This window comes from Leucopleurus acutus (assembly GCF_964270905.1).
Source record: "Leucopleurus acutus genome assembly, chromosome: 2".
NCBI classification, from domain to species: Eukaryota; Metazoa; Chordata; class Mammalia; order Artiodactyla; family Delphinidae; genus Leucopleurus; species Leucopleurus acutus.
This window is the reverse complement of record NC_139143.1, coordinates 72,201,692-72,224,521: the sequence shown is the minus strand read 5'-3', so window position 1 is coordinate 72,224,521 and position 22,830 is coordinate 72,201,692. Positions and strand designations below refer to the sequence as shown.

At 38.0% G+C, this 22,830-nt stretch overlaps 1 protein-coding gene across 1 annotated transcript in view; it reads right to left on the bottom strand.

The window, feature by feature from the left end:
• TMCO1 (transmembrane and coiled-coil domains 1) overlaps positions 1-5,630 on the bottom strand; it is a 46,855-nt gene extending 41,225 nt beyond the window's left edge. Inside the window, exons 1-2 of the mRNA XM_082834508.1 lie at positions 5,430-5,630; positions 4,944-5,021 (exon numbers count right to left, since the gene is read on the bottom strand). Coding sequence (XP_082690634.1) covers positions 4,944-5,021; positions 5,430-5,499 — 148 coding nt within the window. The 5' untranslated portion in view covers positions 5,500-5,630. The remainder of the gene's footprint in view (positions 1-4,943; positions 5,022-5,429) is intronic.
• Positions 5,631-22,830: the final 17,200 nt, after the last annotated feature.

Genomic DNA, 22,830 nt, shown 5'->3' with positions numbered 1-22,830 from the left:
ATGGGCCATCTATAAATTTGGTCCCTACAAACTTTTCTTGCCTGGATCCATACGAAATTTTGAACACAGAATGTCAGAAGGGATTATGTTTGCAATTAAGACGTTTGTTCAAAGAGGGAATTTACCTTATTTCTTCCTATTAAATATCCCATGCTAAATAATAGTTATCCATTTGATTACAAATATCTAGAAGACAGTATCTATGCCCGTTCATTGCGTACTGCACTCATCATGGTGACCTCTACAGCGAGCAAGCAATCATACATGTCAACTGATCATATAAATGAAAATAATACATGCTCACTGAGTTCTTGTGTTTTTTTTTTAATTGAAGTATAGTTGATTTACAATGTTGTGTGAATTTCTGGTGTACAGCAAAGTGATTCAGTTATACATATATACATAAGTTCGTTTGCAGATTCTTCTCCATTATAGTTTACTACAAGCTACTGAATATAGTTCCCTGTGCTATACAGTAGTACCACGCTGTTTATGTATTTTATGTATAGTAGTTTGTATCTTCTAATCCCAAACTCCTAATTTATCCCTCCCCCGACCCTTCCCTTTTGATAATCATAAATCTGTTTTCTATGTCTGTGCATGTTCACTGAGTTTTGATAGATTACCTGAAATAGAGGACTTAAGACCATAAGAAATGCCATGAGACATTCCAATCATCACCAACCTACCTCATACTTATCTTCAAAGCAAGCACATTAGTCAATTATATTAAAAAATACAACCATGGAAGCTTTGCCTGGCAACTATTGCTTTGAATTTAGGTGTCAGGTGAAGGAGACTTAACTTCTATAATACAGATAACTAGAAACAAGGCAATTAGTTGTGGATACTAAGGAAGCCCAAAATCTACAGAGCAAATTCATATAATTATTTAAGGTATGAGAATATTAATCAAAACAAATTCGAAACTAAAGGTGTTTTGTATTTCATAAGACTACTCCATGATACATGTGATATGAAGAAATTTGTCTTTGGATGCCTCTGCATGCTGGCTAACTAGTTTATGATCATAGCAGAACAATTCCTCACAAAGAATACATGTGATGTTATGTTATAGAGATCATTTATTCTTTAAGCTATTCAACATGCTTTTATCAAGTAGTGAATCTGTGCCAGGACCTGTGTTAAGTGCTAGAGACACAAGGGCCTTTGCCCTCATAGAAATTACAGTTCAGTTGGGGAGAGGACATTATTTGAATAATAATAATCATACATAGAAAAAATTGTAATTATGATAAGTTCTCTAAGGAGAAGTATCTGGATAAATTAAGGTCCATGATCCGAAGATTTGATCCTGCTGGTGAGACTAAATAAGGCTTTGAGATCTGAAGAATGACTAGGAGTTTATTAGACAAATGAGAAGGGAAAATTATTCCAGACAGAGGAAAAAGTAGATACAAAAGCCCAGCTCCATAGTAGGAAAAAGCAAGATTAGTTCAAAGGATGGCTAGAGAATAGAAAGGAGGGAAAAACATGACGCAGATGTGGTCAGAGAGGGAGGTACCCGACCACGCTAGACCTTGTAGGACACACCTTTGTCCTCAAAGCAATGGGAAGAAATTGAGTGTTTTAAGAAGGGCAAATAACACAATCAGATTTGTTTTGAAAAACTACTCCAGGTGTTACTGAACAGAATAAATTTGAGTGGCTGCAGGTGGAGCAATGAGGAGTCTATCACAGTAAATCAAATGAAATGTGATAGAAGTTTAGGCTAAGTGATGGTGGTGGAAATGAAGAGATGTGGAAAGACTGAAAACTCTTCAGGAGGACAACAGGATCAGGAGTTGAGAGTGGACTGCACATACAGGGTGAAAGAAGGAAGTATTTGAATCAACAAATATTTATTAGACATTTCCCATGTGCCAGCCACTTTTCTAGGTGCATGGGATACATCAGTAAACAACAATGATAAAAAAAAAAAAAAGAACCCTGCCCTAGTGAAGCGTTCATTGTAGCAGATGAATGAAAACAAAACAAAACAGCAGGATAAGGAAGATGAGGAGCGGCAGTGGTACAGGAGGTAGGCTGACTGCAGTTTTAAATAGGGTGGTCAAGTTAAGACTCACTGAGGTGAGCTGTGAACAAAGATTTGAAGAAGATACAAGGGTTAGGTAAACAGATATCACAGAGAAGAACATTCTAGGTAGAGGGAACAGCCATTAGATAGGTCCCAGCACAGGAGCGAGGCTGATGTGTAATAAGGAACAGCAAACAGGTCAGTGAGGGTGGAGCAGAGTGAATGAGAGGGAAAGAAGATCAGAGCCGTAACAGGGGACCTCTGTAGGCCACTGTAAAAACTTTATTAGCTTTTCCTCCGAATCAAAATGGGACACCATCACAGAGTTATGAGCAGAGAAGGGACATGATCTGATATACTTTTTTTTTTTTTTTTTTTTTTTTGCAGTATGCAGGCCTCTCACTGTTGTGGCCTCTCCCGTTGTGGAGCACAGGCTCTGGACGCGCAGGCTCAGCGGCCATGGCTCACGGGCCCAGCTGCTCTGTGGCACGTGGGATCTTCCCAGACCGGGGCACGAACCCGTGTCCCCTGCATCAGCAGGCGGACTCTCAACCACTGCGCCACCAGGGGAGCCCCGATATACTTTTAAAAAGATTATTCTGGCTGCTATCTTGGGAACAGATTACAGGGAAACAAGACCACTTGCTGGAGGCTATCACAATAATTCATGCAAAGGATGATGGTGGTTTGGACTATGGTAGTTAGCAGTGGAGGTGATGTAAAGTGGGCAGATTCTGGATATATTTGAAGGCAGCCCAACAGTACTGGATGTGGGCTGTGAGAGAAGAGTCAAAGATAACTACACAAGGATTATGTCCTTATGTCCTACACAAGGACAGGATTACCACTGACCAAGACACTGTGATGGCTACTAATGTAGCAGGCTTGGAAGTGAGGAACAGTGTTCAATTTGGACAGGTTGGGTTTGAGATATACATTAGACATTCCAATGGAATTAACAAGTTGATAGTTGGATATTTGAATCTTGCATTAGTAGAGAGGGCAAAGGATATAAATTTGGGGGTCACTGGCAAATCGAGCACATAAATGAGTTCATTAAGGGAGTATAGAGGAAAATAAATAAATTTTGAGTCACACCCAACAACAGGAAGTCAAGAAGAGGAACCAAAAAGGAAACTGCAAAAGAACGACCAATTGACAAGGTAAGTGCAAACCCAAGAGAGTGTGGTGTCCTGAAAGCCAAATGAAGAAAGTATAGTAAGGTTTCTGGCTTGCACCATTGGAAGCAAGGAAGTACCATTCACCGAAAAGGGAAATACTGGAAAAGGATCACATGTGTGAAGGTAAAGATAATGAGTTTGGTTTTAAATATGTTGAGGTGCATTAACAACACTGAATAAATGAAGGAACAGTAAACCGTAATTTAAAAGGCCTGAATTTGGTTTCTAATTCTTTGTTTGCTCTGAGACATTAATACATCATTTAACCTTTCTGAGTCTCAATCTCCTTTTCTAGAAAAGGAGAATAATTTTACACAACTGACCACAAATTGTTACTATGTGGATATTAGAAATGGGATGTTGTAAAAAAGAAAACTTCAAACTCTTATGAAGACATACAGAAAAGTCATAGAATACAGAAAGTCACAAGAATTTTAAGATGTGAAAGTTAGAGTTAATCTTTATAAGGCAGAAAAGGAGACTGAAAACCAAATCAAGCTTGTAAGGAACCATTCACATTATACCTATAGCAGCCCCCTCAGCTGTATCCTGTGGAATTCTTGTTTTATTTCAAAAACAACAAACTCAACTTGTTCTTAAACTTTTCCTCAAATACTCCTTCAACCATCAGACCCAAATGAAAGTTGGCTTATCCCTGAAGACACCACTTACATTGACACCAATCATTATGACCTGCTGTTCTCCAAACACACCTTACTAGTTAAAATTTCCCTTTTTGCACATATGCTATATCCTTTGTCTGGAACTCCTTCCTCATCTCATCCTCTGTCCAAATTCTAACTACGCATGAAGGACTGCAAGGCTATCTGCATCACAAAGGCTTCCATGGCCCCTCACAACTGAATGGGGTCTCTTCTTTAGAACCACCACAGCACATAATAAGTACCTCTCTTGTCAGTTACTCCACTGAGGTTTGTATGACGTATTCTGCATAAAAGTCTTATATTTGGGGACTTCCCTGGTGGCACAGTGGTTAAAACTCCACCTGCCAATGCAGGGGACATGGGTTCAAGCCCTGGTCCGGGAAGATCCCACATGCCGCAGAGCAACTAAGCCCGTGTGCCACAACTACTGAGCCTGTGCTCTAGAGCCCGCAAGCCACAACTACTGAGCCTGCGTGCCACAGCTACTGAAGCCTGTGTGTCTAGAGCCCGTGCTCCACAACAAGAAGCCACCACAATGAGAAGCCTACACACCGCAACGAAGAGTAGTCCCCGCTCACCACAACTAGAGAAAGCCTGCACGCAGCAACGAAGACCCAATGCAGCCAAAAATAAATAAATAAATAAATTTATTAAAAAAACTTTTCTTTAAAAAATAGAAAATCTTATATTTCTAAACAGACTTCAATTCTAGTCAGATTCACCTTTGTATTCCTATGAAGTTTTTACATCAGTTGATGCTCCTAAAATATGTACTGTGAACATGCACTCAGTGAGCCTGATGTATTGAAACTGTTTTTAAAGGATGTTGCCATACTCACATTTTTTTTTTTTTTCTTTGCGGTACGCGTGTCTCTCACTGTTGTGGCCTCTCCCGTAGCGGAGCACAGGCTCCGGACGTGCAGGCCCAGCGGCCATGGCTCACGGGCCCAGCCGCTCCGCGGCATGTGGGATCTTCCCAGACCGGGGCACGAACCCGTGTCCCCTGCATCGGCAGGCGGACTCTCAACCACTGCGCCACCAGGGAAGCCCCATACTCACATTTTTTACTCTGTTTTTCCACTTCTGCCTTCAGTCTCTTGTACTTGTCTGTCCTGTAAACCAGGACCCAGGTTATACCTGAAACATTAAAAGCAGCATGCTAATAGTGAAATGTTTGGAACGGTCACAACAGCCTTTATTAGTGGTTACCGTTGGATAAGAATGGATTTCAATTTTTTGCTTTGTATTCACCAACAGTTAACTTTTTTCAAACGTTAAGACAACTGAATTTTCAACCAAAACTGTGACACGATACGAAGGTGTCTTCACAAACACGCAAGTGAAACCTCCCCTAGACCGAAGAAACCTCGGCAATCGATTCCACACTACCCCTCCCGCTCCTGGAGGTAAGATTCCCTGGAATGGAGATGAAACCCACTCCCACCCCCGCCAAGGCTCGCGACCTCTCCCTAGGCTCGAGGGACCCAGGGCCTAGGATCCTTCCCTCGGGGACTGATCAAACGTCAGAGAAGCAGCCGCTCTCACCCTCGGCGAGCAGAGCCGTACACACGGAGATAAACACGATGAGCAGCGTGTCTGCGAACATGGTGCTCATCTTGCGCTTCAGTCTCTGCACTCCCACCCGCCAGGGGGGAAGCGCTCGAAAGCCACGGAAAGTGAAACGAAAACGACTTTCCTAGATTTCAGGACAGCCGAGTAACACACCGACACTCTCAGCCTGGAAGCCTCACTTCCGCTTCCTGGGCGCAGCGCCGAAAGTGCTCCTCCTGGCGGTTCGCGCTACCGCGAGAATCCCGCGGAAACCGAGCTGCGTGTCTCTGGGGCTTATGGGCTGGCGCTCAGGCCGAATCTCGCGAGAGTTGGAACTGGAGCCGCTGAAACGGAGTTACGGAGGCGGAACCTCGTCCGGCAGCGTTTGCTCACGGTGGTGCTGGAGTGTGCTTTCTTCTCGCCCAGAGTCCACTTGTTTTGACTCGTCTGCGTTTCTGTCTCAGTCCCACATCTAAGGTCGAGTAGGTAGTTTAGCCTGGGTTTGCGTAAAGTGGGGAGTTTGACTTCACGTACCGAATGCCTGTGTTTAGATGCCGGGCCACGGATTTGGGGCGGAACGTCAATGAATCGTGGGCCGCTGGCTTCCAGGCACTCACATCCTAGTAAAAGAGAAAAACTTGTACGTACGGTGTGATTGGGGTTTTAATAGAGGTATGACCAGAATGCTGCGGTGACCCGGTTGAGGGGATGGTCAGAGAAAGCTAGTAGAAGGAATTGAAGCAGTCGCTTAGAGAAGTCTGAGTGCTTTTGTAGAAAGCAAAGTCTTTCCAGGCAGAGACACGGTGCTTGAAAATACCCGGTGTGTAATGAAGCAGTGAGCGGTTTGTCTTGAGAAGGGGTCCTAAACCCAAATACCCATCATGGTCAGGTATAAAGTATTTTACACTGGGTGGGCGTAAGAAAATGGTGGGAGGTACTACGATGAGCAAGGGAGCACTGACTTTATCTGAAGGGAACAATTGCCACATCCAACCAATTTCCCTTGGAGAATGAGCACCCAGTTTCCAATACCTTCCCATTTTTCAAGAAAATCCAAAAACCCTGATTTTATATGAAATTTTACAAGTTCAGTCTATAAATGCTGGTAACTCATTAAATTTTAAAATGGGTAGAGAAATTGTCTCATTAGCTTGGTTTCAGCCTTTTCAGCTTTTCCAGACTGTGTCTGTGTGAGTGTGTAGGAAAATCTGGAAGCTGGCTGAACTGTTTCCCCTTGACCTGTACTCTCTGTCGTTTTTTTTCTTTTCTCGTAAACTCCCAATGCATTTTATTTATAATTTTCCTATAACACTATATTTGGCCTTTATTAGTTATATGTGCATTTCTTGTCTCCTCTTTACACTTAGTGGCAGAGACCCTGTTTCCTTTTAACAGATATTGAGCTTCTCTTCATGTGTCAGGCTCAGTGGTAGGCACTGTTAAGGTTGGAAAGAGTGATTAAGATACTACTACTGACTTCCCTGTAAGTTATACATTATAACAACATATACTAGAGGTGTCAACTGAAAAAAATTGCACAACCTGAAAGTTGGGAGTTATATTTTATTCCGTGCGGACTTTCTGAGGCCTTAAGCCCGGGAGGCAGCCTTTCAGCTCTGAGACACTGCTCCAAAGAGGTAAGGGAGGAGCAAGGATATATAGGAGTTTTTGCAACAAAAACCAGGTAGTTGGCAATCAAAAGATTACTGCTAATTGAAGAAAAACCAGACATCTCAAGTTAATGAATTTAGCTGTGTATGGGAAGATGCAAGAGTTTGGGCTTATTGAAATCCTTCCTTTGATATGCACCTTAACTGTCTAGGGCCAGTATCCTGTTTTTTACTCCATCCTGAATCCCCTCAGGTTGCACCATTGGGGACAGCTGCAGTGGCTGACAGCTTGGTGACCAGCAGCCTGTTTGTTTTTCTCTATCCTGAGTTGCCTCAGGGCTGATGTAGTGGCTGATGGCTTGATGGCCACAATATCTTATGTTTGCTGATATGGCAGGTGACATTTAACATCCACAGAGGTACTCATAAAATGTTATGGGAGCACAGATGAGGGCAAGATTGGTTCTTTCTGGAGGAGTTGGAAAAACTTCATCCCACCTGAACTATTCAACTTCGATGGTTTTTATTCAGCTTTGTATCACCCATGGTAAATGTTGAGGTGCAACAGAGCATGACCTTTGAAGTAAGGCTTGGGTTTCTTTTTCTGTTTTTTTTCTTTTTGGCCATACCACGAGGTTTCTGGATTGAGCCCAGGGCCCCGACAGTGAGAACACTGAGTCCTAACCACTGGACCGCCAGGGAATTCCCCAGACCTGGTTTTCAATTCTGGCTTTGCCACTTAGTTGACAGCAGTCCTTGAGCATATTGTTTAACATCTTTTTCTTTTTAATAAATAAATTTATTTATTTATTTATTTATTTTGGGGTGTGTTGGGTCTTCGTTTCTGTGCGAGGGCTTTCCCTAGTTGCGGCGAGCGGGGGCTACTCTTCATCGCGATGTGCGGGCCTCTCACTGTCGCGGCCTCTCCTGTTGGGGAGCACAGGCTCCTGACGCACAGGCTCAGTAGTTGTGGCTCACGGGCCTAGTTGCTCTGCGGCATGTGGGATATTCCCAGACCAGGGCTCGAACTCGTGTCCCCTGCATTGGCAGGTAGATTCTCAACCACTGTGCCACCAGGGAAGCCTTGTTTAACATCTTTGAGCCTCAGTTTCCTTGTCTATAAAATAGTAATAGCATCAGCTACATGAAACTGTTAGGAAGATTAAATTAGAAAGAGTAATATTATAAAGCATATAAAACTGTTTGTGGCACACATAGTTGATCAAATCCAACATGCTATTGATTAGAAGATGCACTATTATTTTATGTACTATTAAGAAAGAAAATAATTAAACCATGACACACCATTGATTGTAAGATGCATCCCATCCAGAGGTTTAAAATATGGGGGGAAAAGTCTTACAATCAGTGAAATACAGTAATAAAAAGCATTCCAATTATTCCTATGTGAATATTTACTACAGAACTGTCTGCCAGGATAACATTATCTTCTCTAGGGCAACAATATCATGACCCTAATGCCCTTTGTTCAAGAACAGTGCTAGAGGCAATCAGTGACATCTTTACTACATGCTACCAGATTCCTTTATCATATCTCTAAAGTCTCATTGTATTAATTTTTAGATTTCAAAGTTTTCTCCATGAAGACCACTGTCCAAAAATTCACTGTCCTGCTCCAATTTCTATGACTACTATAAGGCTTTTGTACTGGGACTTCCTTTCACTATTCTCTAGGGTACGAGTCACTATTTCCTGGACCCACATCTTCCACCTTAGTTTATACTTTTTTTATGTTGTGGTACAACCTCAAGTAACTTCCTGTGAAAGGTAAATTGGAGCTAAACTTCAATGTTCTTACATTATTAGTAGTAATAATTAAGGATAATAATACCATTTTTTAAACAAATATTTAGTACTAGGTGAGGCATTGTAAAAGATTATGAGAGAAATTAAATCTCTTCTCATAACTGACGTATTAAAGGATATGGTCTTTACGTTTGAATCGTAATCCTACTTCATGCAAGCTGTATTACTCTAGCAAGTTAATTTCTCTGAGCCTCATTTTTTTTTTTTAATCTATGAAGTAGAGGTAAAAATACCTACCTTCCAGAATTACTGTGAGGTTTGTATAGGGTTGAGAACAAAATTCTGGATTCAGGCTACCTGTCTTTAAATCTTGGCTTCACCACTCAATTTAATGTGCAATTTCAGGCAAATTATTTCACTGCACTGTGCCTTGGTTTCCTTAAATGTAAAATGGCATAATAATAAGTCCAAAGTTGTTTTTTTTTAATTATTTGAGCAAAATATTTAGAATGGTACCCGGCTCATAGAAAGGTCACAATAAGTGTTAACTGTTATTGTTACTGGTTCTTATTAAACCATTTAGCACATAATCCTTGAACTAGTTTTTTCTCATTCCATTCACTTTCTCTGTCATCTTGCTTTCTTCAGTAGCTTCAGTTACCATTTACCCACTGATAATTCATGAAATAATATCTGTAGCTCGGTTTCTTTTCTGATTCTCAGACCTAGTAACTTAACTGCCAACTGGGCATTTCCGTTTGGATATCCCAGACTGAACCTATCCAGTTCTTTCACTCAAACTCCAATTTTCCCTTCTTCCCTTATACTTAGCAATCCAAGTGTTCATAGATGGATGAATGGATAACCAAAATGTGTCCAGATATATATATATATATATACACACGTATATATATATATATATATATAATTCAGTCTTAAAAGAAGGAAATTCTAACACATTCTGCAACGTAGATGAGCCTTGAAGACATTACACTAAGTGAAATAAGCCAGTCACAAAAGTATGAATACTGTATGATTCCACTACGAGGTACTCAGAGTAGTGAAATCCATAGACACAGAAAGTAGAATGGTGGATGCTAAGGACTGGGGAGAGGAGAGTTTTTGTTTAATGGGCACAGAGTTTCAGTTTGGGAAGATGAAAAAGTTCAGGAGATGGATGTGGTGGGTGATTATTGCACAACAATATGAATGTACTTAATATCACTGAACTGTACCCTTAGACGTAGTTAAAATGGTAGGCTTGATATTGTGCATATGTTACCATAACTTAAAAAAACTTTTTTAAGTTGGACCATATCTAGAGGATGTGGATCAGCAGAATCTTTTAGTCATTTCTAGTGGGAGTATAAATTGGTACAACCTCCTTTGAAAGTTTGTCATTACCCTGTAAAGATAAACATTTGGAAACCCCTTGACCTACCATTTTGCTCCAGGTATATACCCAAAAGAAACTTGAACAAGTACCAGGACATACACAAGATTGTTCATATGAGCATTCTCTTTAATATCAAAATCTGAAGACAACCCAAATGCCTATCTACGAGTAGAAGAATAGATAAATAAATTAGAATATATTTATACAGCACTCCAAATGAATTTATTGCAGTTATATGCCATAATGTGCATTAATCCTAGCAATATAATATTGAGTGAAAAGAGTAAGTCTAAGAATTACATACAGCATGTGATAGACTTCTTATAAAGTTAATAACTTCTAAGCTGCCCCCCCAAAACTGTTTAGGAACATATATATATATATATATACACACCTGTGATATTAAAAAGAAAAGCAAGAGAATGATGATTTAGATAGTGTTACCTTGAGTGGGAAGAGGCTGGGTGATGCAATGGAGGGTCAAAGAGGTGAATGTCAATGTAAATTCATGTCCTAGTTTTCATGTTGGTGGTGACTTCGTGGATATTTGTTTGTTTGTTTATTTATTGGCTGTGCGGCTTCTGGGATCTTAGTTCCCCAACCAGGGATTGAACATGGGCCCTCAACAGTGAAAGCTCAGAGTCCTAACCACTGGAACGCCAGGGAATTCCCCTGTTGTATTATTTTGAATGAAAGAATGAATGAATGCTTGAGAGCCTTGAATGAACCAGTGGTGAGAATGTGTCATGAGCCAAGAATAATAGTGAATCTAATTTTCTGCAACTGAGCTCAAAAATATTTTATCTTTTTATATTCAATTCGATATCTCTTTGATGCAAGTAAAGAAAAGGGGGGAAATAATCTTTTAAATTACTTGCTATCAAGAAAAAAATGATACTCTAGAAAAATGTGTCACATTTCTCTTGTGGCTTCAAGTATCCTCTTATTGACTGTCACTTTTGCCTGGGCATTTAAGCATCCCAAGTGTAGAAGATCAGTGATAGTGGAAAGACACCAGAATATCTTGAGTTTGGATGGGGATTTTGCAAAATAAGCAGTGTTTCTTTTTAAGAAAATTAGTCTGCCATCTTTACATAGAATAGATTTGTTTGGAAGGGAGATTGCAGTCAGGAAAACCAACTATCAGGCTATCATCATGATGCAGTTTTCAAGTGAGGAAGCCCTGAACTAAATAGTATCAGCAGAAATTGACAAGAGAAAGTCCAATAGAGTTTTGAAGGATGAAATAGTAATTCTTAGAATTAAATAAAATGAGGTGAACAAGAATACTTCAGTAATTATAAGGTTTCTACCAGAGGCATTTCTAGGTGTATTGTGACCTAAAGCTTATACAATTCTTGGGCTCTTTTTACAAAGAACAATATGGAATTACATGTCAAAATTAGGTACAAAAGTGAATACTTATTCATTTATTTAAAAGGGGCCAGCGCAAGTGAGGATCCCAAAAGCGTAAGTTTCTTTCATTAATTTCATGGTAAATCTGTCTCTGTATTTTGACAAACCTGACATAGAATGTCTGGGAAAAGTAGCCTTTTAAGAGCGGAAAATATAAAAAATTTGGTTTTGACAATAAGCTTTATAATATTAAGAGTTAGAAGGGACCCTTGAAAATGCTTAAATACCTAAACAAGTCCACATTCCTTTTCTCACATGTGAGTCTGGGCCATCTTTAATAGAAGCCTAAAATCTGAGGTGACTTTTCCCATTAGAAATACACATTGTCATGCTTACTCAGTATTCCTATGGTAGATTCTTGGCCGATAATTCACTTGTACTCACTACTTAGACTCTTACCCACCTTAATAATTCACTTTGCTGCCAAAAAGGCATTGATTTTATTCATGGAGAAACATAAATACCATAAACAATACTACTAAATGTTCATTTCTCTGACTCTGGGCCTTTTCAGGAGCTCCATCTCAAATTGACCTATACACCAAGCACAGGGCCTGTTAGTAGATACTTAAAAATATTTGTCAAAGGAATGAAATGCATGTTCTACGTACAAAAGCATTCAACCAAAGCACAGGGAAATTTTAACTTTCCATTCTTGTGGTACAGATCACTTATCCTTTCCCAAGCAGAGGGAAATTGTTCTGTGCAGGACAAATTAGACCTTTTTCACTCATTTCAATCTGATTCTTACGCATTTTTCTGTGGTCTGTTTTCTGTGTTCTCTCTGAACCTCATGCAAATAATTCATTCCATAATGTTCTGAACATAGATGGCAGTTGGTTATTTCAGGTAAAACTTCCTAAGTGACTGTACCATAGTGATTTTACCTCTATCTGAGGTCTGATCTTCAACTTTGAAAGTTCAGAAACTTCATTATATGGATTTGTATGAAGGTGATCAGATTTCCATGAACCTAGGTTGAAGGAAAGTGACTATCCCTGTCATTTAGACTAATGCCACATTGTAGGTACTCAGTAAGTGTTTTCATTAATGATTAAGTAAGAGGCAGTAAAATGAAAGTTTGTTGGAAATAACAGATAATTTAGTACAGCTATATCATAAGACAAAAAGCTGGAGAAGTAGGTAAGACTTTGAATTGCAGGTGAAACACAGTCCAAATTTTTATTCAGAGGGCAGCGGAGCCTTTGAAGATTTTATAGCAAAAAAAAGTGACATGATCAAAGTGGTGCCTTAGGAAAAAGAATTTGGCAACACAGTTTAGAATGGATGGCAGATTAATTAGAAGACCATATTGACGTCCAGACGAACAGAAAAAGAGCCAGAACTAGGGTGTCAGTGAAAAGAATGAATACTAGAGAAACCAGGAAAGTAATTCATCGGACTAATTTAGCGTGGCTTAGAGAATAGAGAAAGGAGAAATGGCAACAATTATTCTGGTGTTTCTAGTGTGGCTAATGGGGAAATGGATCCTTAACAGAAACTATGTTATACAAACTCAGCATAGTCTTGTGTGCTCTTTGCAATCTTTTTATCTATCTTTTTTCCTAAACCTCTATCCTATTTGCCTTTTAGAATCTTCCCTACCTCTCTCACATCTTCCAGCACATTGGAGCTCATCTCATTTCAATAAGTTCACCTTTTTCTTCTCAGAAATCTAAGGTAATCTGTGGTAAATTTTCTCTCTGTGTTTCATTTGGGATGGTTTCTAGCGCTTTATCTTCAAATTCACTGAACATTCTTCTGCAATATCTAGTATGCTGTCACTTCAGTGTGGTTTTCATCTAAGACAATATGGTTTTCATTTCTAGGAGTTCTATTTGTGATTTTTTAATACCTTCCATGTCTCTACTTAGCGTGTTCAGTCTTTTCTCTAGCTTCTTGACCATATGGAATTCAGATATAACACTGTTTTATACTGTTTTTAACTACCACCCTAGATCCAAGAATCTCAACTAACCCCAAACAGGGTAAGTGTAAAAAGAAAAGCACATCAAAGCACATTATAATCACATTGCTGAAAAGCGCTGATAAAGAGAAAAATGAAAAGCAATAAGAGGAACTAAAATACACATTATGTACTGAGAAACAAAATTAAAATGACAACAGCTTTCTCATTAAAACCTAGGCAAGTCAGAAGATAGAACATTTTTAATACTCTGAAAGAAAAAAAAACCTGATTTTTCATGTAACAAAAATATTCATCAAAAATCAAGGTAAGATAAAGATATTTTCAGACAAATCTGAGAGAGGTGGTCTGTAACATATTGTACTACAGTAAAAGAAATGTTGAAGTTCTCCAAGCTGAAGGGAAATGATACAAGATAGAAAGTTGGATTTATACAAAGGAATAAAGATCCCAGAAATAATAAATATGGTAAATTTAATGATTCTCATAAATAAACTATAATTTATTTAAAAGATATCTGTTTAAGCAAAAATAATAATAGTGTATTGTGAGGTTAATAACGTGTAAAAGTGAGATGTATGACAAGAACAGCAACAAAGAATGGATGGGAGAAATGTAAGTATACTTGTATGATTTTTACATTTTATCATGTCGTATAATAGTATTTGAAGATAGAATAGTTAAAGATGCAATTGTAAACTCTAGATCAACCACTAAAAAACTAATACAAAAATACAGCTAATGGGACTTCCCTGGTGGTCCAGTGGGTAAGACTCCACACTCCCAATGCAGGGGGCCAGGGTTTGATCCCTGGTCAGGAAACTAGATCCTGTACGCATGCCACAGCTAAAGAGTTCGCATGCCACAACTAAGAAGCCCACATGCTGCAACTAAAGATGCCATATGCCACAACAAAGCTCCCGCATGCCGCAACTAAGACCCAGCGCAGCCAAAATAAATAAATAAACAACAACAACAACTATATATATATATATATATAGCTAATAAGCCAGAAGTGGAAATTAAATAAAATAAAATAATTCAAAAAAACCAGGAAAATATTTAAAAGGGGACAATGAACAGATCAGAAAAATAGAAAACAAATAGCAAAATGGTAAATTTAAACCTAACCATGTGGAAAATTACACTAAGTGTAAATGGTCTAAACACCAAAATGAAAAGGCAGAGATTTTTCATACTGGCTTTCATTTTCTTTTTCAAAATTACATTTTATTCTGCTATTGATATGATAAAAATAATACATGCCTAATAAATGAACAAATAGGAAGAGGTCAAGCGATGTTACTTGACATCATTATGCCTTTCTTCTGTTGATCATACTGGCGTTTAAAAGGAACCAATTAAATAATACACATATATATATAATGTATATATAGATATGCAAGAATATAATATATTCTTAAATATTAAAACTCGTAAGTTAAAAGAAATTGGAAAATATTACTCTTAAGAAAGCTGAACTATATTAATATGAGACAAAGTAAACTTTAGGACAAGTATATTACCAGGGGTAAAGAGGACATTTCATAATAATAAAAAGATTAGTTCAACATAAAGACATAACAATCTTCAATGTATATGCACCTAATTCAGAGCTTCAAAATACATGAAATAAAAGACTAACAAACCAGAAAAGAAAAATAGATAAATCCACAGTCATAGTTTGATACAAGTAGGTAGAAAATCAGTAAGAATATGAAAGACTTGAAAACATTAGCAAAATAGTTTGAGATCTAAAATTAAAAACATGAAACCATACAAGCCCTAGAAGACACAGGGATAAATTTCTTTAGAACTGGGAGAGGGGAAATCTTTTCTTAACTAGTACCCAAAATCAGAAGAAATGATACTAAAGACTGATACATTTAAGTGTTTAAAGATTATAAATATTTTTTTTGCATGACAAAAAGGGCTACAAAGATAGCAAAAGACAAATGAAAAACTGCAGCTTGTACCACAGACAAAAGGCTGATTTACATTAAGAAACTGAGATCCATAACATGATAGGACAATGGACAAAATTCACAAATAGGCAGTTCACAAAAACGACAGAAAAATGTCTTTTAAACAAAAAGACAGTCGAGCTTACTCGTAATAAGAAAGTCAGTTTAAAACAACACTGGGGGACTTCCCTGGTTGTCCAATAGCTAAGAATCCACCTTCCAGTGCAGGAGACATGGGTTTGATCCCTGGTCAGGGAACTAAGATCCCACATGCTGTGGGGCAACTAAGCCCACAACTACAGAGCCCACGCACTCTGTAGCCTGCATGCCGCAACTAAGGCCTAACTAAGCCAAAAATAAAAATAAATAAATAAATGTAAATAACACTGAGACACCATTTCTCAACTCTCAACTTTCTCACCTATCAGAAATCCAAAAATTTGACAACATACTCCATTAGCATGGCTATGAATTATCAGACACTCTCATACATTGCTGATGGAAATGCAAAATTGTATAACTGCATGCAAAGGAATTTGGCATTATCTGATAAAATTATATATGCAAATCAATTTTTAGGAAACCATCTTGAAGAAACAATGTGAGAGGGAAAGAAAAAAAGCACAATTAAGTTCTCACCCAGAATATCGATTTTCATGGTATTGGCACTCTTACATATTGACTGTCATTTTTTTCCCCATTCAGGAACTGAATCACTATTTTTTCTCCCCCAGGCTTTTCTTACAGTAATTATGTTAAGTTCTGGAATCTATCAACTTTCTTGCTATTATGGCATCTTTACAGTTGGGTTGGAGGAGGAAGACTTCAGCCCAAGTTTGCTGTGTGTCCCCAAAGGGTCATTTTTGAAAGATGTTTTAATTTTTTAACAAAAATTCAGCTTTATTGAGGTATAATTGACAAATGAAATTGTAAGATATTTGTAGTGATTTGATACACATATACATTGTGAATGATTCCCTCCATCTACATAGTTAACACATCAATTGCCTCACATATCTTTTGTGTGCATGTGTGTGGTGAGAACATTTAAATTCTACTCTCATAGCAAATCTCAATTTTACAATACAGCCTCATGTTAAAAAAAAAAAAAAAGTAACAGGCCCAAAATGGAGTCATTTGCCCCCCATGGCAGCAAACCAAGACTTCAACAAAAAGAACAAAGAGTGTGGCTTATCATCCCATTTATAAAAGGGTTAAGTTGCAACTCACTGAGATTGCTCACCATCTGTGCGCTCTGAGGGGAATTCAGAATGGGATGTGGGGGGGGACTTCTCTGGTGGCACAGTGGTTAAGAATCCACCTGCCAATGCAGGGGACACAGTTTAAGCCCTGATCCAGGACGATCCCACATGCCACAGAGCAAGTGGGGCCATGGGCCACAACTACTGAGCCTGTACTCTAGAGCCTGCGAGCCATGACTACTGAGCCCGCACACCTAGAGCCCATGCTCTGCAACGAGAGAAGCCATCACAATGAGAAGCCCATGCACCACAACTAGAGAAAGCCCTCATGCAGCAGTGAAAACTCAACACAGCCAAAATTAATTAATTAATTAATTTTTTAAAAAAGAATGGGATGGGATGGATGGGGAACAGCATGAAACATTCTGTGCTTTGGGCTCCTAGATAGCTACGATGCATATCTAAGGAAAAATTTCAATGACCCCAAATGCTTGAATCTTCCCATACGCAGAAAAGCATTACTATTACTAACTTGAGATATCTGTTCTTTGTGATTAGCAGTCATCTTTTACCAAGATACATGCTTGACTACATGTATTTCCCAGCCCCACAAATCATGTATCTCCTGGCTCTTCCCCTACCTCTTCAGAGCAGCCCCTCAGAGCTACTGAGAGGCTGTCTCCTGTGCTATAGTCCTCTCTAAGGTCCCTGAATAAAACTTAGCTCACAACTTTTACATTGAGTAGGGTTTTTTCGTTTGTTTTTTAAGATAAGGAGTTTTATAATTTTTTTATTTATTTATATTTTTTTGTCTGTGTTGGGTCTTAGTTGCTGCACACGGGCTTTCTGTAGTTGCAGCAAGCGGGGGCTACTCTTCGTTGCAGTGTGTGGGTTTCTCATTGCGGTGACTTGTCTTTGTTGCGTAGCATGGGCTCTAGGTGCGCAGGCTTCAATAGTTGGTGTGTGCAGGCTTCAGTAGTTGTGGTATGTGGGCTCAGTAGTTGTGGCTCGTGGGCTCTAGATTGCAGGCTCAGTAGTTGTGGCACATGGGCTTAGTTGCTCCATGGCATGTGGGATCTTCCTGGACCAGGCATCGAACCTGTGTCCCCTGCATTGGCAGCGGATTCTTAACCACTGCATCACCAGGGAAGTCCCCTCATTGTGGTTTTGATTTGCATTTCCCTGATGATTAGTGATCCTGGGCACCTTTTCATGTACCTGTTGGCCTTTTGTATGTCTTTGGAAAAATATCTATTCAGTTCCTCTGCCCAGTTTTTAGTTGGATTGTTTGATTTTTTGCTGTTGAATTGTATGTGTTCTTTATATATTTTGTGTATTAATCCCTTATCAAATATATGATTTGCAAATATTTTCTCACATTCCATAGGTGGCCATTTCATTCTACTGCTGGTTTCCTTTGCTGTGCAGAAACTTTTAGTTTGATGTAGTCTCACTTGTTTATTTTTTGCTTTTGTTGCCTCTGCTTTTGGTGACAAACCCCAAAACACCATCAACAAGACTGATGTCAAAGAACTTACTCCCTATGCTTTTTTCTGGGAGTTTTATGGTTTCTGGTCTTACATTCAAGTCTTTAATCCATTTTGAATTGATTTTTGTATATGATATCAGATAGAGGTCCAGTTTCATTCTTGTGGCTGTCAGTTTTCCCAACACCATTTATTGAAGAGACTATTTTTTCCCCAGTGTATATTCTTGGCTTCTTTGTTAATTGACCAAATATGCATGGGTTTATTTCTGGGCTCTCTATTCTGTCCCATTGATCTATGTGTCTGTTTTTATGCCAATACCATACTGTTTAGATTACTATACCTTTGTAATATAGTTTAAAATCAGGACATGTGATACTTCCAACTTTGTTCTTTCTCAAGATTGCTCTCACTATTTGGGGTATTTGGTAGTTACATATGAATTTTAGAATTGTTTATTCTATTTCTATGAAAATATGCCATTGGAGTTCTGTAGGTATTGCATTGAATTTGAGATTTCTTTAGGTAGTATGAACATTTTAACAATATTAATTCTCCCAATCCATGAGCACAGAATAACTTCCCACTTACTTGTGTCTTCTTCCACTTTTTCATCAATATTTTATAGTTTTCAGTATACAATTTTTTTATTTCTTTGGTTAAATTTTTTCCTAGGTATTTTATTTCTTTTGATGCAGTTGTAAATGGTATTGTTTTCTTATTTTCTCTTTTGGATAGCTCATTGTCAGTGTTTTTAAATACAACTAATTTTTGTATATTGATTTTGTATCCTGCAACTTTACTGAATTCATTTATTAGTTCTAACAGTTTTTTGAAAGAACCCTTGGGGGTTTCTATGTATAATATTATGTCATCTGCAAAAAAGACAATTTTACTTCTTCCTTTTCAATTTGAATGCTTTGTATTTCTTTTTCTTGCCTAATTGCTCTGGTTAGGACTTCCAGTACTATGTTGAGGAAAAGTAGCAAGAGTAGGCATCCTTTTCTTTTCCTGATCTTAGAGAAAAAGCTTTCAGCTTTCCACCATTGAGTATGATGTTACCTGGAGGCTTGTCCTAATGGCCTTTATTATGTTGAGGTACACTCCTTCTATACCCACTTTGTTCAAAGTTTTTATCATGAATGTATGTTGAATTTTGTAAATGCTTTTTCTACATCTATTGACATGATCATATGATTTTTATCTTCATTTTGTTAGTGAGGGATAACAAATTGATTGATATGCAGATTGTGAACTATCCTTGCATTCCTGGAATAAATCCCACTTGATCATGGTACACGATCCTTTCAATATATTGTTGAATTTGGTTTGCTAATATTTTTTTGAGGATTTTTGCATCTATGTTTATTAGGGATACTGATCTGTAATTTTTTTTTCTCATGGCATCTTTGTCTGATTTTGGTATCAGGTTAATGCTGGCCTCATTAAATGAATTTGTAAGTGTTCCTTCCTTTTCTATTTTTTGGAAGAGTCTGAGAAGGATTTGTATTAATTCTTTAAATGTTTGGTAGAATTCGCCAGTAAAGCCATCTGGTCTAATGTAGTTGGAGTGCAATGTTTCCTTATTAATTTTCTGTCTGGATTACCTATCCATTGTTGAAAGGGACTATTAGAGTCCCTTACTATTACTATGTTGCCATTTCTCCCTTCAGGTCTGTTAATATTTGCTTTATATATTTAGGTGCTCATATTTTGGTTGCATAAGTATTTACAAATGTTATATCCTGTTTTTGCATTGATCCCTTTATTACTGTATAATGACCTTTCTACTTTCTTATTGCAGTCTTTGGCTTAACGTCTGTTTTATCTGATTTAAGTATAGCTACTCCTGCTTTCTTTTGGTTTCCATTTACAAAGAATAACTTTTTCCATCTCTTCACTTTTAATCTGTGTGTTTCCTTAAATCTTCAGTGAGTCTCTTATAGGCAGCATATAGTTACTTAGGTCTTATTGTTTCTGTAATCCATTCAGACACCAGACACTCTGTGTCTTCCTTTTTTTTTTTTTTTCTTTTTCTGCGCCATGTGGCATGTGAGATCTTAGTTCGCTGACGAGGGATTGAACCTGTGCCCCATGCAGTGGAATCGCGGAGTCTTTTTTTTAAATTTTTATTTTTTTATACAGCAGGTTCTTATTACTTACCTATTTTACACATATTAGTGTATATATGTCAATCCCAATCTCCTAATTCATCACACCACCACCCCCACCACTTTCCTCTCTTGGTGCCCATACATTTGTTGTCTAGATCTGTCTCTCTATTTCTGCCCTGCAAACTGGTTTATCTGTACCATTTTTCTAGGTTCCACATACATGCATCAATATGCGATATTTGTTTTTCACTTTCTGACTTACTTCACTCTGTATGACAGTCTGTAGATTCATCCACGTCTCTACAACTGACCCAATTCCATTCCTTTTTATGGCTGAGTAATATTCCATTGTATATATGTACCACATCTTCTTTATACATTCCTCAGTCGATGGGCATTTAGGTTGCTTCCATAACCTGGCTATTGTAAAGAGTGCTGCAATGAACACTGGGGTGCATGTGTCTTTTTGAATTATGTTTTTCTCTGGGTATATGCCCAGTAGTGGGATTGCTGGGTCATATGGTAATTCTATTTTTAGTTTTTTAAGGAACCTTCATACTGTTCTCCATAGTGACTGTATTAATTTACATTTCCACCAACAGTGCAAGAGGGTTTCCTTTTCTCCACACCCTCTCCAGCATTTGTTGTTTGTAGATTTTCTGATGATGCCCATTCTAACTGGTGCGACGTGATACGTCATTGTAGTTTTGATTTGCATTGCTCTAATAATTAGTGATGTTGAGCAGCTTTTCACGTGCTTCTTGGCCATATATATGTCTTCTTTGGAGAAATGTCTATTTAGGTCTTCTGCCCATTTTTTGATTGGGTTCTTTGTTTTTTTAATATTGAGCTGCATGAGCTGTTTATATATTTTGGAGATTAATCCTTTGTCCGTTGATTTGTTAGCAAATATTTTCTCCCATTCTGAGGGTTTTCTTTTTGTCTTGTTTGTAGTGTCCTTTGCTGTGCAAGAGCTTTTAAGTTTCATTAGGCCCCATTTGTTTACTTTTGTTTTTATTTCCATTACTCTATGAGGTGGATCAAAAAAGATCTTGCTGTGATTTATGTCAAAGAGTGTTCTTCCTATGTTTTCTGCTAAGAGGTTTATAGTATCTTGTATTACATTTAGGTCTCTAATCCATTTTGTTTTTATTTTTGTGTATGGTGTTAGGGAGTGCTCTAATTTCATTCTTTTCCATGTAACTGTCTGGGTTTCCCAGCACCCCTTATTGAAGAGACTGTCTTTTCTCCATTGTATATCCTTGCCTCCTCTGTCACAGATTAGCTGACCGTAGTTGCATGGGTTTATCTCTGGACTTTCTATCCTGTTCCATTGATCTATATTTCTGTTTTTGTGCCAGTACCATATTGTCTTGATTACTGTAGCTTTGTAGTATACTATGAAGTCAGGGAGTCTGATTCCTCCAGCTCTGTTTTATTCCCTCAAGACTGCTTTGTCTATTCGGGGTCTTTTCTGTCTCCATACAAATTTTAAGATTTTTTGTTCTAGTTCTGTAAAAAATGCCACTGGTAATTTGATAGGGATTGCATTGAATCGGTAGATTGCTTTGGGTAGTATAGTCATTTTCACAATATTGATTCTTCCAATCCAAGAACGTAGTATATCTCTCCATCTCTTTGTGTCATCTTTGATTTCTTTCATCAGTGTCTTATAGTTTTCTGAGTGCAGGTCTTTTGTCTCCTTAGGTAGGTTTATTCCTAGGTATTTTATTCTTTTTGTTGCAATGGTGAATGGGATTGTTTCCTTAATTTCTATTTCTGATCTTTTGTTGTTAGTGTATAGGAATGCAAGAGATTTCTATGCATTAATTCTGTATCCTGCAACTTTAACAAATTCATTGATTAGCTCTAGTAGTTTTCTGGTGGCATCGTTAGGATTCTCTGTGTATAGTATGTCTTCTGCAAACAGTGACACTTTTACTTCTTCTTTTCCAATTATTATTCCTTTTCTTTCTTTTTCTTCTCTGATTGCCGTGGCTAGGACTTACAAAACTATGTTGAATAATAGTGGGGAGAGTGGACATCCTTGTCTTATTCCTGATCTTAGAGGAAATACTTTCAGTTTTTCACCATTGAGAATCATGTTTGCTGTGGGTTTGTCGTATATGGCCTTTATTATGTTGAGGTAGGTTCCCTCCTTGCCCACTTTCTGGAGTTTTTGTCATAAGTGGGTGTTGAATTTTGTCAAAAGCTTTTTCTGCATCTATTGAGATGATCATATGGTTTTTATTCTTCAATTTTTTAATATGGTGTATCACACTGAATGATTAGTGTATATTGAAGAATCGTTGCATCCCTGGGATAAATCCCACTTGATCATGGTGTATGATCCCTTTAATGTGTTGTTGGATTCTGTTTGCTAGTATTTTGTTGAGGATTTTTGCACCTAATTTCATCAGTGATATTGGTCTGTAATTTTCTGTTTTTTAGTATCTTTGTCTTGTTTTGTTATCAGGGTGATGGTGGCCTCATAGAATGAGTTTGGAAGTGT